The 14,832-nt window shown below is 46.2% G+C and overlaps 1 protein-coding gene across 3 annotated transcripts in view; it reads right to left on the reverse strand.

The window, feature by feature from the left end:
* FCHSD1 (FCH and double SH3 domains 1) overlaps positions 1 to 4,639 on the reverse strand; it is a 23,726-nt gene extending 19,087 nt beyond the window's left edge. Inside the window, exons 1-3 of one of the 3 annotated variants that reach the window (XM_083624656.1) lie at positions 4,492 to 4,639; positions 3,463 to 3,560; positions 2,569 to 2,614 (exon numbers count right to left, since the gene is read on the reverse strand). In XM_083624656.1, the coding sequence (XP_083480782.1) occupies positions 2,569 to 2,614; positions 3,463 to 3,560; positions 4,492 to 4,512 (165 nt within the window). In that variant the 5' untranslated portion in view covers positions 4,513 to 4,639. Of the gene's footprint in view, positions 1 to 2,568; positions 2,615 to 3,462; positions 3,561 to 4,491 lie in introns of those variants that run through there. The other 2 variants (XM_083624657.1, XM_083624658.1) reach the window with 2 other exon arrangements.
* Between the last annotated feature and the right edge of the window lie 10,193 nt (positions 4,640 to 14,832).

A 14,832-nucleotide genomic window follows, 5' to 3' on the forward strand; every position in this document is an offset into this window, starting at 1 on the left:
AGCGGGGGTTTGGGGAACAACTATCACAACTAGAGAGAGACCTGTTAAACTGTAATGTTAAAGTGATGTCTAAAATGTTATTGGAATGGGAGACAAAGGACGAACAAGTGAAATCTTCAATGATACACTGGTCACAACGTAGAAATGGAAACATGGGAACAATTATGGAATATGAATATAAAATTTACAGTATGTTATGGTTTAAGGGAAAATTATATGAAAATGTTATATAGATGGTACCTAACACCTAGTAGATTGGCAAAAACGTATAAATCAAAATCAAATAAATGTTGGAAATGTAAAGATAAAGAAGGTACCTTTTTCTATATGTGGTGGTCTTGCAATAAGGTTAAAGCTTACTGGGAAATGATATATAATGAATTGAAAAAGATGTTTAAGATAACATTTGTAAAAAACCAGAAGCTTTTCTCTTGGGAATTATGGGATCAGAACTACCTAAGCTGCAAGAATGCTATTTGCCCAAAAATGGAAGGAAGAAGAGGTCCCAACGAGAGAAGAATGGATACAGAAACTAATAGAGTATACAGAAGTGGCGAAACTTACCAGAAGAATAAGAAATCAAAATAACAAACCTTTTAGAAAGGGATGGAAATGGTTTATTGAGTATTTACAAATAATCTGCAAACAGATCAAGACATTGGCGGGATTATTGTAAAAACCTGCAGTTCAAAAATATATATGAGATGAATAAATTAAGACAGGCAAGGATGAAAATAAATGTAAAGAACCACAGAAAGAGAGGGAAGGGAGTCGAAGCTGGAAATGTTAAAATTGTAGTTGAATCATTGTTGTAATGTATATAAATGAAAATTATTATATATATATATATATATATATATATATATATATATATATATATATATATTTTCACATTTGGCTTAAAAATAATGTTCACAAATTTGGAAAAGCTGTTGAAAAGCAAACTTCCTGGCGATGGATTGGCACACACAGCTCCCAGCCCCTTTGCCTGTATGGGGTCTCCCATACAGAAAATGCAAGTCCCAAACTGTCTATGTGAATCCATGTCGAGGGTAGCCCAAAAGGAGAGTAGATGCTAACAGGGTATGAACTTTAAAGGACCAGAAGAATCATGTGGCGAAGCCTTTCCTAAAATGTACAAGTTCATGCAGCAGGAGATGGCAGTGCATGTTCAAATGCTCCCCTATTTCAGCAGACAGAAAACCAGCCTTTCCCGAGGCAGGCTAGTTTCTAGAGGCATAGAATTACTTCATACACACAAATATGACTTATAATTAGTTTATTTTAAACCAGAAAAATTGCCAGTGGGGGGGGCAGGGAGAGAAAGGAAGAGAAGAGAAGAGAAGAGAAGAGAAGAGAGAAGAGAGGAACAGGTCATTAACAATTTCCTTGCCTGGCATTTCTCTACTCCAATGACTTTTGGAGTTGCTTTTGAAAGTGCATATTGGCGTCTCTTGTTTTTAAAAAAGTGTTCAAATGCAACATATGAGTTATGGCTTTAGATGGAGTAATATTCAGCAGTCCAGAAATCTCTTAACACACGATCCTGCTGAATACGAGAATCAGACCTTAAAAGGCATGTTTGTCCCCAAACTCATCCTCCATGTCCAGTTCTAGACAGGCAAAGTGCCTGGGAGGACCCTTCCAAGGCCAGTCCCGTTACAGTTATGTAACCCCCCAGGAGGATGGCAACGCACTTGTCAACACCAGTGAATGGCTCGCAAGAATCAAATGGGGAGGAATGAAAAGGATGCTGTCCAACAAGATGGCAGAAGATCAAATGCAGACGAGTGATATGATACACCAAGGGATCACTTTCCTACTCACGTGCAATCCCAGGTTGGGACTTCAAGAGATAATGGCCCAAGCCTCAGTGGGGACAGCCAAACGAAGCCATCTATGTGTGCAGTGGCCAGATGCAACCAAGAGAGAATCAGAGATTAGGCTAAAGGGTAGGATTCTGTCAGCAACACTCAGTATTGTGAGGACATAAAGCCTAGTAGCTTGTTGCAGCACCACTGCTGAGGAAGTTAGGCCTTCAAGGCATGTTGGTTTGATAGCAAAGCCTGGGCGTAACCCAGGAGGCCTCTCCAAAACATGGCCCAGGTGGGAATTAGATCTACGGTCAGATAAGTACCACTTCTTACTTCAACTTTTTCTAGTGATTGCAAGACCCTTTGCTGTGCAAGTTCCAGCTACAGCTGACTCTTCGTCTGCCCACTTCCAAGCAGAAAAAGTAATAAGAAACAGCTGCAGCCGGCTCTTTAGGTCTATAAGCTCCAAGGAAGAGCTCAAATGATCCTTGCCTGCTCACTGGGTCACTTCCTTCAGCTAGGGAAGAGTGCTGGCTTACAATGGATGGCACAAGCAGAGTCTGTATCCATCTCTTGACACGACTTGTTAGTTAGAGCTCTAAACCCTGGGGAAATGGCCGCTACTAAGGCCAGACATTTTTTGGTTACATCCACCACCACCACCCCGCCATGATATGTCGCTGGCTACACCCAATTTAATGGGAGCATGCAACATATTTCAAGCAAGCAGCTCAGAAGCCTTGCATTGTCTCACCTGCCCGTACTCCCTCTCAATGGCAGATCGCTGCTTGCTGTAGGACCTGCAAGCAAGGAGAAGACAAAGGCCCTGAATAACCACACAGCCCAATCTTCTGGCACAATCAGAATCTAAGGGCAAGGGAACAATCTCACTCTCAAGATCTGCTGGATGAAGAGCTCTGGGACTCCGCGGAAGCCCAGCTAGCATGCACCCAACTCTCCCTTGCAACTGTAACCTCAGAAATTGCATGATGCTTTTAAAAAACAAGTTCAAAGTAGTAATAATTACGAAACAACAATTAGTGTGTCATACTTCCTGACAGAAAATTCCAGAGAAGACCTCTGAGCAGGAACTGAGCAAGAACTGAGCAGTTTTCCTAATAACCCAGCAGCTCACATTATTTTAACTCGCATGGCCTCCAGCAGAAAGGGGGGTGGACTACTGAGCAGCTGTTGTTTTCGTTGGCCCTGAGATGCCTCAATCTTGCACAGTAATGGCTCAGGTTTGAGCACATGCTACTCAGCACCACTCTGCTTTGTCCAGTAATTCCCACATTTTAAATATGAACCACTGATCCATTGGAAGAGTCCCTGAAACCTAACATGCTAACTTCAGGTACAGAATCAACACAAATGACTGCTGGATTTATGTAAGCAGGTGAACCACACTTCTAGCTTAAGGCTGATGCTCTTTACAGGCTAAGCCTCTTGGATAAGGAGCAGTAGGCTCTCGGAAGTTCATGGGTCACCCACTAGCAAGAGGTCAATCTCCATCCCTTGCTTTCTGATTCAGTGTCTGTAAGGAGGAAGGCTGTCTTAGGCTGTTTAACAGGCGAGGGAAAGGGTAGCCTTTAGGCCTGTGGCGGAACCTGTTCAGGAGCTTGCCCAGTTCCTAATTTCAGTTTGTTACCTGATGTCCTCTAGGAGTTCCAGCTCCCGTTGCTGCTTGTTCTGAAGGCTCGACAGTTGCTCTATGAGGCGCACTTTCACTTCCTGGGTCAACTTAACCTGCAGAAGAGAAAGAGTTTGCACCTTATAATGGCAACAGGCCCTCCTACAGGGCAAGGAGCAGACAAGCATACACACCTGGAGCAGAAGGAAAAGGAACCCCCTATTTTGCACAGGAATGGAACCTTAAGACTACGAACCCAGAGGCAGTGGGAAGAGGACCAGCAGGACCCCAGTAACAGCTGCCCTCAGGGACCAGCAGTGGGCAGAAGCTCCAGGAGCTCAACCCACATGGAGCAGGTGTAGCAATAGCGTCTAGAAGCCCCTGGCTCAAATCTTGCTTGTCATGAACTCAGTAAGTGGCTTTGGGCAAGTCACTCCTCCTCTCAGTCTCTGCAAAAGGCTTGTTGCAAGGATGACAAAGTAGTGGATGCTAAGGGCTTTAAATACAAAGGCTAGGAATTATGATGCATGGAAGAGTCCAAGAGGTTAGAGGGGGGGCTCCATGTGGCTCCTACAGGCACTGTGGCACCTTCCACCAAGACCCCCCTCCATCACCAGCCAAGCCCCTGCCCAATTTTTATATCTAACTAATGTTTGCTTTCTTGTTTTGGGGGGGTTGCCCCTTCGCCTTCCTCTGTGTTTCATCTGTTCTGAGGTGTGCGTAGATGCGCCCCCCTCCCGCGTTGTCTGGGAGGAGCTTCTGCACATCCCCACGGTTTTCTCCTTCTGCGAAATGGGTCGTTTGTGGCGCCCGCAAGAGCTTATTAGATTTCCAAATGTGCCCACAGGATCCCAAAAGTTTGGGGGCCCCCTAGTTTAGAGCCTGACGCGGCGCTGCCAAGGAAGCCGCCCCCTTCAAGGGCGCACGCCCTTTCAGACTTGGGGGCGGAGAGCGCGTCTCGGGGACCCCGCGGCCCCGACTGTGCCCGGGTGCCAAGGAGGGCCCTCCCCGGCTTCTCCTCCGCGAGCCCGGCACGCAGGGACTTACTTTGCGCGGCGGCGGCTGCATGGCGACGGGCTCCTGGGCGCCCCTTCGGCCGCCCTCGCGACCTCGGCAAGCGGGTCCAGAGCGCGGCTGCGGCGGCGGGGAGGCGAGTCCGGAACTGCTGCGCCGCCCGGCTGGCCTGGCTCCGCCCGGCTCCGCAGAGCGCCGCCCGCCTCCCCGCCGCTTCCCACGGGGCGTTTTCTCGGGGCTTCGGCGACTGGAAGGAGGAGGTGGCGGGGCTGAGCGCTGCGCTTTGGGAACGGGCTGCTGTTAATGGCAGGCTTTTAATAGATCCTATATATGTATTGTTTATATTATTCATTTTAGAGCATCAGTACCCCGCTCTCCAGCCAAAAAGGCTCCCAAAGCAACTTCCATGACTATTATACGGTTTTTAATTGTTGATGTTTAGTTGTTCTAATGATTGTTTCCCCACCCCTAGGTTTTTAGCGGTTCTTATTGAGCCCTTGTCTGTTGGGGGGGGGGGCGGCGGCGGGGTATAAATTAATATATAATGTTATAACATAGTATCATACGCAGCTGCCTCACTCCAAAGCAGGAGGATGTCCTGGAAAAACGGTTCTTCTCTGTGCTTCTTTCAGGATGGGGAAGAGTTGGAGCAGACAGGTGAGAGGAAGGGAATCAAGGCTGGGCTCATTGGAGCAAAGGACGGCATTTGCCTTACAAAGGGGAAGTTACAGGCAAAAACAAACAAACAAAAATGTTCCCCCAAAAAATTCATCAAAAATCTTTAAACTATACTCCACCCCCCATTGTACTTCTGTTTAAACTTAGAGGGGAGTCATTCCTGTCAATCTGTGGCTGACCAGTTCTACCTGCTGCTCGGCCAATCCCAACCCCAAAATATTGCTATGGTCAAGACATTCCATTTATTTATTTTATTTATTTATCAAATTTATATACTGTACAGCCCTTGGCCTGGTAGATATTTCTGAATCATGAATCTGTGCCATGAGTGGGAAGTGACACCTACACAGCCAGGCCCTAAGAGCTGTTGACCCCGGACCCTGTTCTGGCTGCTGCCACCTTGGTTTGGCTTCTGGCAAGTCCCCTTGGTTTTTTGTTTTTTTGGGGGGGGGGAGGCGCTGAGAACAGGCTGCTGGTCCACTTAATATTCCTCTACCTTATTCCACATCCTGGAAAGAAGACAGAGAAGAGAATAAGCGGGGTGGGGTGGGGAGACACAATAGTTTTGCATAGGTCTGGAATTTTGGGGGGTCCTATGTGAAGAGTCCTGTGAAGCACATTAAAGGCTAATCAAGTCAAGCTACACTTACGAAGGAGCAATCCCCAGGGACTGCAATTGGGTTTACTGCTGAGTACTTGTTGTGGTATGAACCCACACTAGAAATTGTGACAGCAGGTCTGAACTGTGATAAAACTGGTGTGACCTGCAATGTTGGCTGTTCTTCATAAAAGAGGACGGTAAGGAGAGAACGGAGGCCACACAACCTTTATCCAGCAGAGAAGCAACTGTGACAACAGGCACTCCTGAACCAAAGGAAGATGCTTTGTGCTAAATATTTGCATTGGCCACCTCCGACCTCACTGGTCCTGCCATTTCCAGTGTTCTCTGCCTGCTCTTTTGATCTCAACTGCAGCCCCCAAAGCTTCTTTTCTGCCGTTGTGCTACTTTTTAAAAGGCACACTATGGTTTTGAAGAAGTTTCTAAATAATTTTGGGCCACATCAGGCAAACTAGAGACCAGTTGTCAGATTCATTGTTTCCTAAGTAATTGCCCTTAGACCTACCCACCCACCCACACCCCAGGCTGTACTGTGTGGGCTGGCAGTAATAGCCAAAATGGCATTGCCCTCCTTTTTATATGAGAAAATGATTCATGCCCAGCCTTGCCACTTGTGGCAGTTTAGCACCACCTCGTGGACAGATGTTATTTGTACAAATGCTCCTCTTTCATTTAGGTTGCTGGCAAGGGAGGAGCTTTCTAATCATAGGGCAAATCTTACATTTTGCAGTGTTTGCTCGCAAGAGTTATCTGCTGGCATTTTGGTAAAGTTTCCACAGGTTGCAATACATCTGAGCTGCTTTGCGTTTCAACCTAGCAAGGGCTGACCAGCTGTCAAAGGAGGTGTGGGAAGTATTTGCCTTCCATGACCATAAGAAAGCATTTCATAAGCCAGCTGGGCAAAACCTTTATTAGAACCAAGCAAAGTGATGCAAAATTGTGGAAAGCTTTTGAGTTCCCCAGAACTCCAGTCTTTGATTTAACAAGGCCAGGTCCACCGTCCCTCAGACCATGTGGTGGGCCAGACTAGTTTGGACTAGTGGTGCTGGAGGGGTGAGGGAGAGGTTGACCCCTCCCACAAAGCGACTATTAGCCCTGCAGCAGAAAAACACAGTGGAATTAACTGGTGTGTATGTGATTGAAAAACAGCATGAGAAAAAGTTTAACACCCCCACCTGTTCTGCTTCAGTAAAATCTGCTTTCCGATGAACTTGCTATTGCCCCCCCACAGTGGAAAAATGCAGGTGTACTATATTTATTTCCTGATATAGGCTAAATAGCTGCTTGCTATGGTGAATGAACTATATTGCAAAAACAGTGCTGCTGGTCTGATAAAAATCAGAGCCTTTGTGGTTGCTTCAGTTAAAAATAAAGCGAAGCTGGAAGGGTTGGCCTCTTTGCATTCTGGTTGCTTTGAGGGGTTGCTTTTGGAGTGGGGAGAAGTGGCAGGGATTGCTTCTCTGCTCACCTAGTGGTCCATCCTCTTTGCTTGCTTGCTGCCTGCCAGCCATGTGGAGCTGGTGGTATCCACTTGCTTCACCCCTTGAAGGGGTTCTGCGTGTAATTGGGAGAGATGCACTTGAGCAGAGGGATGAGAAATGCATGTGTAGTGTTGTGTTTGTATGAGAGAGAGCTGGAAGGGGGAGAGTCATGCATATGGTCTGTGAGAGACAGACACGTATGTGAGCAAGAAGTACAGATGAATGTGTGCTTTGAGAGAGGGAAAGATGCACTTGGGTGGAGAGGGAGAGGCATTTGTGAAGTGTGAGAGATGGTTCTCTTTGTGTGTGTGGATGTGAGAGAGGGGTGTGGCCACCTTGTTTATTTTTCCTATTAGTGTGAAATAATTGCCATGTGATCTCCACAAGCAGGACATAGCTTATTTCCCACAATAAGCATGAGGTCTGGAAGGGGGAAACAGCAGTGCGTGTACTTGCTCTAATTGTGCTTTGCCCCAACGGCAGTCATTTTGTGACAGGCACTTCCCTCAAATTCAAAATGTGCCCCCTGCTCCAAAAACTTTGGCGACCCCTCCATTAATGTATCTCTGTGTCACATCTTTTTTGGTCCTTGGTACTTAACAGTTTGAAACCCTGTCTCTCCCCCTCCCCATTCTGAGAATTGATTCTCATCCTGGCACATGAGGATTCGTTTCTGATTTTCTGAGCAATAATGTAGTGTTATGTCAAACTTTGTTGATTTTGTGCTGTGTAGCAGGGATGGTATTGTTGTTCCACATTTGTTAACATGTTTGGATCAGTTGTCCCCTCTGTAAGCAGGTGTGTTCTATAAGGCACACCTGCACAATTATCTGCTTTGTCACAAAGACAAGATAAGCAGAGAGTTTACAGGTTTTGGTTGTTCTTTATTGATTATGTATGCCTCCCACAGTTATACTAAGAGTTACCTTGAGGTGGTACAGATGGGTTAATAGTACATACCTACCTAGGCTCTCTTTACTTTTTTTCAACCTTCACCTTTGAAGTCAGTAGTGAAAGATCAGCATTTAGCTCAGAATAAGTTATTGTGCGTATTTATACATAATATACATTACTCAATCTTTTCAATATTTAGGACTTTAGAGAGTTCACACTGACTCTTTGTGCTGCATATATTTTTCTGGGCTTTTGACCAGTCTGAAATAAACCTCCCACTTTTAACGCGCTCAGGAGCCTACACCTGAGTAAATAGAGCCTGTGTTGTTAGTTATTTGTAAATTTCCCAAAACCTATTTGTAGCCATATGAAGGGTGATGGTTTATGTACAACACATTTATGAATGTAAGCAAATTTGAGAGGAATTCATTTCTAAATTTTATAACTTTGAATCCTAGGGAATGTGTAGAATATGTAAAGAGTTTCAACATACCCCTCCTGGTGTTAGGAGGAGGTGGCTACACAGTTCGCAATGTGGCGCGGTGCTGGTGAGTCTGGAAACTTTTGTTGATAATGGGTTGGGGCTTCACCTTCCTTGGATATAAAATGGCACAGGTTTGTGTCATGTGAAGACTTCACTGTAGTCTGCCTTTCATTTTAGGACTTATGAAACATCATTACTTGTAGATGAAGCAATTAGTGAGGAGCTTCCATATAGTGGTAAGTTGAGGACCTACATGTTCAAATTGTTGGGATACTGCCAGGGAGATAGAGTCCATCTGAGCCCCCAAGCTCGGTGCCGGACGATCCATCGACCTCCCGTAGTCACGCAGTATCAGCAATTTAGCGACACTAAGCCTCTGGCTTAGAGCACACTCTAACAGCAGAATTCACACAGCAAAAGTTGCACAAGCATGAGAGCATATTTACAGTTTATTTGGCGTTGGTCAGAACAAAGAAAACATGACCGTCTGCTCCGACTGCTCAGGCAAAAAGGCAGAAAACGAAAGGAACAGACAAACATAAACATCCTGTGAACAGGAAATACGCAGGCTGTGACACAAACATCCTGCTCCCTTTTAAGGTGGAACGGAAATATCCTAACATCCTCCCCCTTTCCGTGTAACCTGTAGTACCTGTGGTTCAACCCAATTGCAACCTTTGTACGTAAACCTTAAGTTGTTCTCTGTTAACAACCTTAGACAACAGATCAGCAGGAATTTCATTTCCTGGCATGTAGGACACCTGAATGAGTCCTTTCTGAATACACTCTCTTGCACGATGTAGCTTAACCTGCAAGTACTTGGTCCTTTGCTTGCAACTCTCCGAGTTCAGCAAAGCCAAACAAGATCTATTGTCTTGATACACTTGTATAGGACATTTCACAGAAACCCCAATGTCCTTAAACAGTTGCATCAACCATTCACAATCCATTAGTGAAAATGACAGAGCATTGAGTTCTGCTTCACAGGAACTTAGGCTAACTGTCGTCTGCTTTTTGCACAACCAGTCAAACAGGCAGTGGTTGTACATGTAGCATACTCCAGAAGTGCTTGTACCATCCGTGGTGTCACTTCCAAAACTTGCATCTGCAAAGATTTCAAGACCTCCAGTCTTCTGACTGGTGAACCTCAGCCTGCAGTGCATAGTCCCTTTCAAATACCGGGCTATGCGCTTCAGAGCTTTCCAATCCTGAACAGTAGGATTGTTAGCATGTCTGCTAAGCAGGTTAGTGCTTACAGCAATGTCAGGTCTTGAACATCTAGCAATGAAATTCAACTTGCCTAGAATGCATCTGTACAGCGTTGTGTCAGAAAACGCTTCAGCAGTACTGTCTACCTGGTAACCTGTCACCATCGGTGTGTCTGCTGGGTTTGCATCAACCAAATTCAACCTGGTTAATACATCAGCAATTTTCTGTGTTTGGTGTACCAGAAAATTACCTGCTTGGTCCCTCTCCACCTGCAGAGAAAGATAGTTGGATACCTCACCAAGATCCTTCATGTCAAAGTGCTCCTTCAGCTGAGCTAGGGTGCTTTGGTAGAAAGCCTGATTCTTCCAAAACATCAGAAGATCATCTACAAAACATAAACAATACAGTTTGTTTTGCCCCTCCTCCTTGACAAACACACACGGATCAGCTTTGCCCTGGTGAAAACCTAGAGAAAGCAACGTTTCAGTGAGTTTAGTGTTCCAACACCTGGCACTCTGCTTGAGACCATATAAGGATTTCCGCAGTTTACAGACCATTCCCTTCTGTATCTGCATCCCGTCAGGTGGAAGCATGTACAGCTCCTCCCCCAAAATCCCGTACAAAAAAGCTGTATTTATGTCATGATGGGAAACATGCAGTTTCTCCTCCGCAGCGATCTTGAGCATTAGCCGAATGCTCTCATATTTGACCGTGGGTGAGTAGGTCTCGTGATAATCCTGCCCTGGTACCTGTGAAAAACCTCTGGCAACCAATCTGGCTTTGTGTCTGACAACCTTGCCATTCTGGTCTGTCTTGGCCTTGAAGACCCATTTGCTGCCAACCAGTCTCATTCCTGGGACTACCGGTACCAGTTCCCAAGTTTGGTTCCTGTTCAAGGAATCAACTTCAGCCTTCATGGCATTAAGCCAAGGCTCAGCATCTTTAGAGGTTAACTCTTGAACCTCTTTGAAGCTTGAAGGTTCCCACACCTTCTCTGAGCTACTAAGAACAGCAGTTGCTGTCTTAGCAAACTCATCAGCAAATCTCTTTGGAAGTCTGCCTTTGGTCGCCCTTTCAGACCTGCGAACTAGACGCAAGTCTTCTGGACTCATCTCCTCCTTCTTAGGAGAAAAGTGACCAATGGTGAACAGTGGTTCTTCCAGTTCATTGTCAGACGCATCAGATGGTCTGACTGAGGCCTTTGCGCTCTTGTAGTCTGCTGTGTCATCACTGTCACTGACAGCAGCAGCAGCGCCGCCCACTGAACTGGAATCCGAACTCTGATCATCATCATCATCATCATCATCCTCCTCAGTTTCCTCAGCTTTCTCAGCATGATCTGCTTTCTTCACATCACCTTCATCCTCCTCTGGGTAACTCTGGAAAATTCCCATATTTTCCCCCCACTTAGGATTGTACTCAACACTCCTTGTGAACTTTATGGATTTTGAGTTAGTCATCCATACTCTGTATGCACCTTTATCGTACCCCATGAACAAACCATGTGCCCCACGCTTCCCAAGCTTGTTGCTTTGTGGGGTGTGTACCCACATGTCAGAACCAAAGATTCTCAAGTGCTTGGTGTTAGGTTTCTTACCAAACATTTTCTCATAGGGAGTGTAGCCAATAGGTGATGACAGTCTGCGATTAAAAGAGTAAACAAAATTCGAGAGAGCCTCCCCCCAAAACTTCTCAGGGAGGTTGGCATCATGCAACAAGGTTTTTATTCCTTGCAGCAACGTTTGATTTGCTCTCTCCGCAAGCCCATTCATCCATGGCGATCTAGGCGTTGACAAGTCATGCTGGATTCCCTTCTCAGTCAGGAAAGCTTCAAACTGCTGAGAAGTGAACTCCCCGCCCCGATCAGTAAACAGACAGCCAATACGTTTACCATGAGCATTCTCCAACCAAGCACAGAATGCCTTGAACCTAGGAAATGCTTGCGATTTCTGCTCGAGCAAAAACACATGAATGTACCTGGAAAAAGAATCAATTAGAACCATGAAGTACCTTGCTCCTCCCAAAGAGGGCGCTAGAGGCCCAACCAGGTCTGCGTGAACTAGCTGGTAGGGTTTGGAAGCCTGCCTGCTAGACTCCTTGCCTTTTGGAGCAACCTTCACCTTGTTCTCTGCACAAGATACACATTTCATGTGAAATTTACAAGGTTTGATGTCCAAACCTTCAACCAACTCAGGCATCTTGGCTAGCGCTTGCCAAGAGAGGTGACAAAATCTTCTATGTGCATCGTGAATGCATCCTGCATGAAGAACCTTGTTAGTTTGTGCAACACAACAAGAATCAGCATTAGATATAACAGCATTGTCGTCATAAGTTAGACAGAACAAACCATCCATCAACTTTGCATGCAAAAAGTCCTCTTTGCCTTTTCTGATGACACAGACAGTCCTCTTGAAGGTAATTTCAAAACCACGCCTATTCAGCTGTGGGACACTAAGCAAATTGTCCGCAGCTCCTGGAACAAAAAGTACATCTCTGATGGTAGTATGCAGACTTGCAAGTTTCACAGTCCCAACTCCTGCAGCTTGCAAAGTCCTTCCATCAGCCAGGTGGATCTCTCCATCTTGAGGTGTGAAGGAGATGAACAGATGGCGGTCTTTGGTGAGATGGCGCGTGCACCCTGAATCCACAATAAACCTGGCTTTGGCTTTTGCCTTTGGTGAAGCTGTGCCAGCAAACAAAGCCTTGTTTTCCACTGGCGTGGGCCTTTCACCCCCCTTCTGCTTCGGGCCATCTGCAGGCTTTTTCCTTTGTTTATTTCTGGCCTTCCGGCCTCTGCAAAGTTGACCTTGGCTCCCATGGGAAACAGAGCTCTCAGCTGCCGAATCCTTGGCTCCCCCTGGAGGCTGGAATGCTGCCTGGGATGACATCACAGTCAGCTCCCCCTGCAGCTTGCAACCGGTGCCCTCGGCATCCCTGCATTCACTCGCATTCTGGGAAACAGCCAGGACCTCCGATGCAGTCAAACTCTGGGCTGGGATGACTGGCAGATGGGCTATCTTCAAAGCATTCCACATCTGACGTGCAGTCGTGTTGCCAGCTAGCGTAGCAATTTCCTCCAGAGAGACGGACAAGACTATTACGTCTATGGCTCTCGAATTCTGAGCCTCCCATCTCCCTGTCAGAGGAACTGGAGGGGCTTCACTCACAGTTTGCCACACTCCAAACTGACGTAGCAAACTCTCACACCATTTTGCCCAGGTCTCATAATTGTCCCGATTTAACTTTGGGCACTCAGCAGCTTCAGAGGCTTGGAAAAACTCCATTCCAGCTCTTTATTTCAGCCGTGAGTCTTTTTCACTTCAGAGACTCCTTATCTTGGCTCTCATAAATCACGAAGCCTGCTTGGCTCGGCTCCCAGGCCAATTAGGCCAGCCGGACATCAAAAGCTCTTGCCGCGGCAACGAAAAGCCTTTACTTTCGCTTTTCCCACACATACCTCAGCAGTCTGTCGCAGTCTTACTCTCCTGCAAGTGCCGTGAATCTGGGCCCATAACCTGTTGTTGGGATACTGCCAGGGAGATAGAGTCCATCTGAGCCCCCAAGCTCGGTGCCGGACGATCCATCGACCTCCCGTAGTCACGCAGTATCAGCAATTTAGCGACACTAAGCCTCTGGCTTAGAGCACACTCTAACAGCAGAATTCACACAGCAAAAGTTGCACAAGCATGAGAGCATATTTACAGTTTATTTGGCGTTGGTCAGAACAAAGAAAACATGACCGTCTGCTCCGACTGCTCAGGCAAAAAGGCAGAAAACGAAAGGAACAGACAAACATAAACATCCTGTGAACAGGAAATACGCAGGCTGTGACACAAACATCCTGCTCCCTTTTAAGGTGGAACGGAAATATCCTAACACAAATGTCACTGATGTCACTTGTAGCATATTTAGTTTCCCCAAGTTATTAGTATCTAGATAACTTAGGGGGATAGTTCAAAAGCAATGACAAGGCTTCATGGAGTAACTGCTGCCACCTGTAGAACCTTGTTGCCTGTGCTGGCCAGGGCAGGTGTGGTGTGCAGAGGAAAATGTCAGCTCACTATATCGGTGTCCAGGTCCTGGTTGGGCCCCTTGTTATCATGTGGCAGCAGCCCGGCTGATTTGGGTTCTAGCCCACCTCTACCCTGAAACACTCCATTTTGGAAGTTGCTCTTGGCTGCTGCTGACAATGCTGCCAGTGGTAGCTTGTGTCCCTTGTTACGGCAGATACAGCGGGGAACCTCTTGGCTGCTGCTGACAATGCTGCCAGTGGTAGCTTGTGTCCCTTGTTACGGCAGATACAGCGGGGAACCTCTTGCTGGTGGAACTGCCCTGCCAACAGAGGCAGTGTCTGTGGGTTGGGCTGGGTGCAGGGATATCTCCACCTCATCCAAATTCTCCAGCATGATTTGTTGGGGGTTGGGGTTGGTTAATCTGTAATTCGCCAACAGCATCTTTCAGATTGTTTCAAAATATGAGGGTTAAGCAGATTTACGTGGTGGAGGTGGAGACCAACCACTGGCAAACTGATGCACAGATCATCCTGACACCCTGGCACCAGCAAGAGCACTTTATTTGGAATTTAACAGATTCCAGAGGGTGTGCATACACGCTAAGTGTAGTCTTTGTTCCTTGACTGTTATGTACTGAGTTGAATAGGATCCAAAAGGCAGCAGTCTGATTGGTCCTAGAACAATAGGATTCAGAATGCAGCAGTCTGATTGGTCCTAGAACAATAGGATTCAGAATGCAGCAGTCTGATTGGTCCTAGAACAATGCAGCAGTATGATTGGTTGGCAGGAACCACCCAATCATGCTCCAGATAGAAGTGAATCCACAACCTGATTGGCTTACAGTAGAATTCCAGAATTAGCCAATCATGTGCAGCCCATTGTGTAAATAATGTATATAAAGCAGATACTTTGAGGAGACATTCATTCATTCCTCCTCACCACTATGAGCTGAATAAAGAGCATGAAATCACTTTGCGACTCTGAGTATATTTCATT

Source organism: Podarcis filfolensis, assembly GCF_964270895.1.
Source record: "Podarcis filfolensis genome assembly, chromosome: 7".
In the NCBI taxonomy this organism is placed as follows: domain Eukaryota; kingdom Metazoa; phylum Chordata; class Lepidosauria; order Squamata; family Lacertidae; genus Podarcis; species Podarcis filfolensis.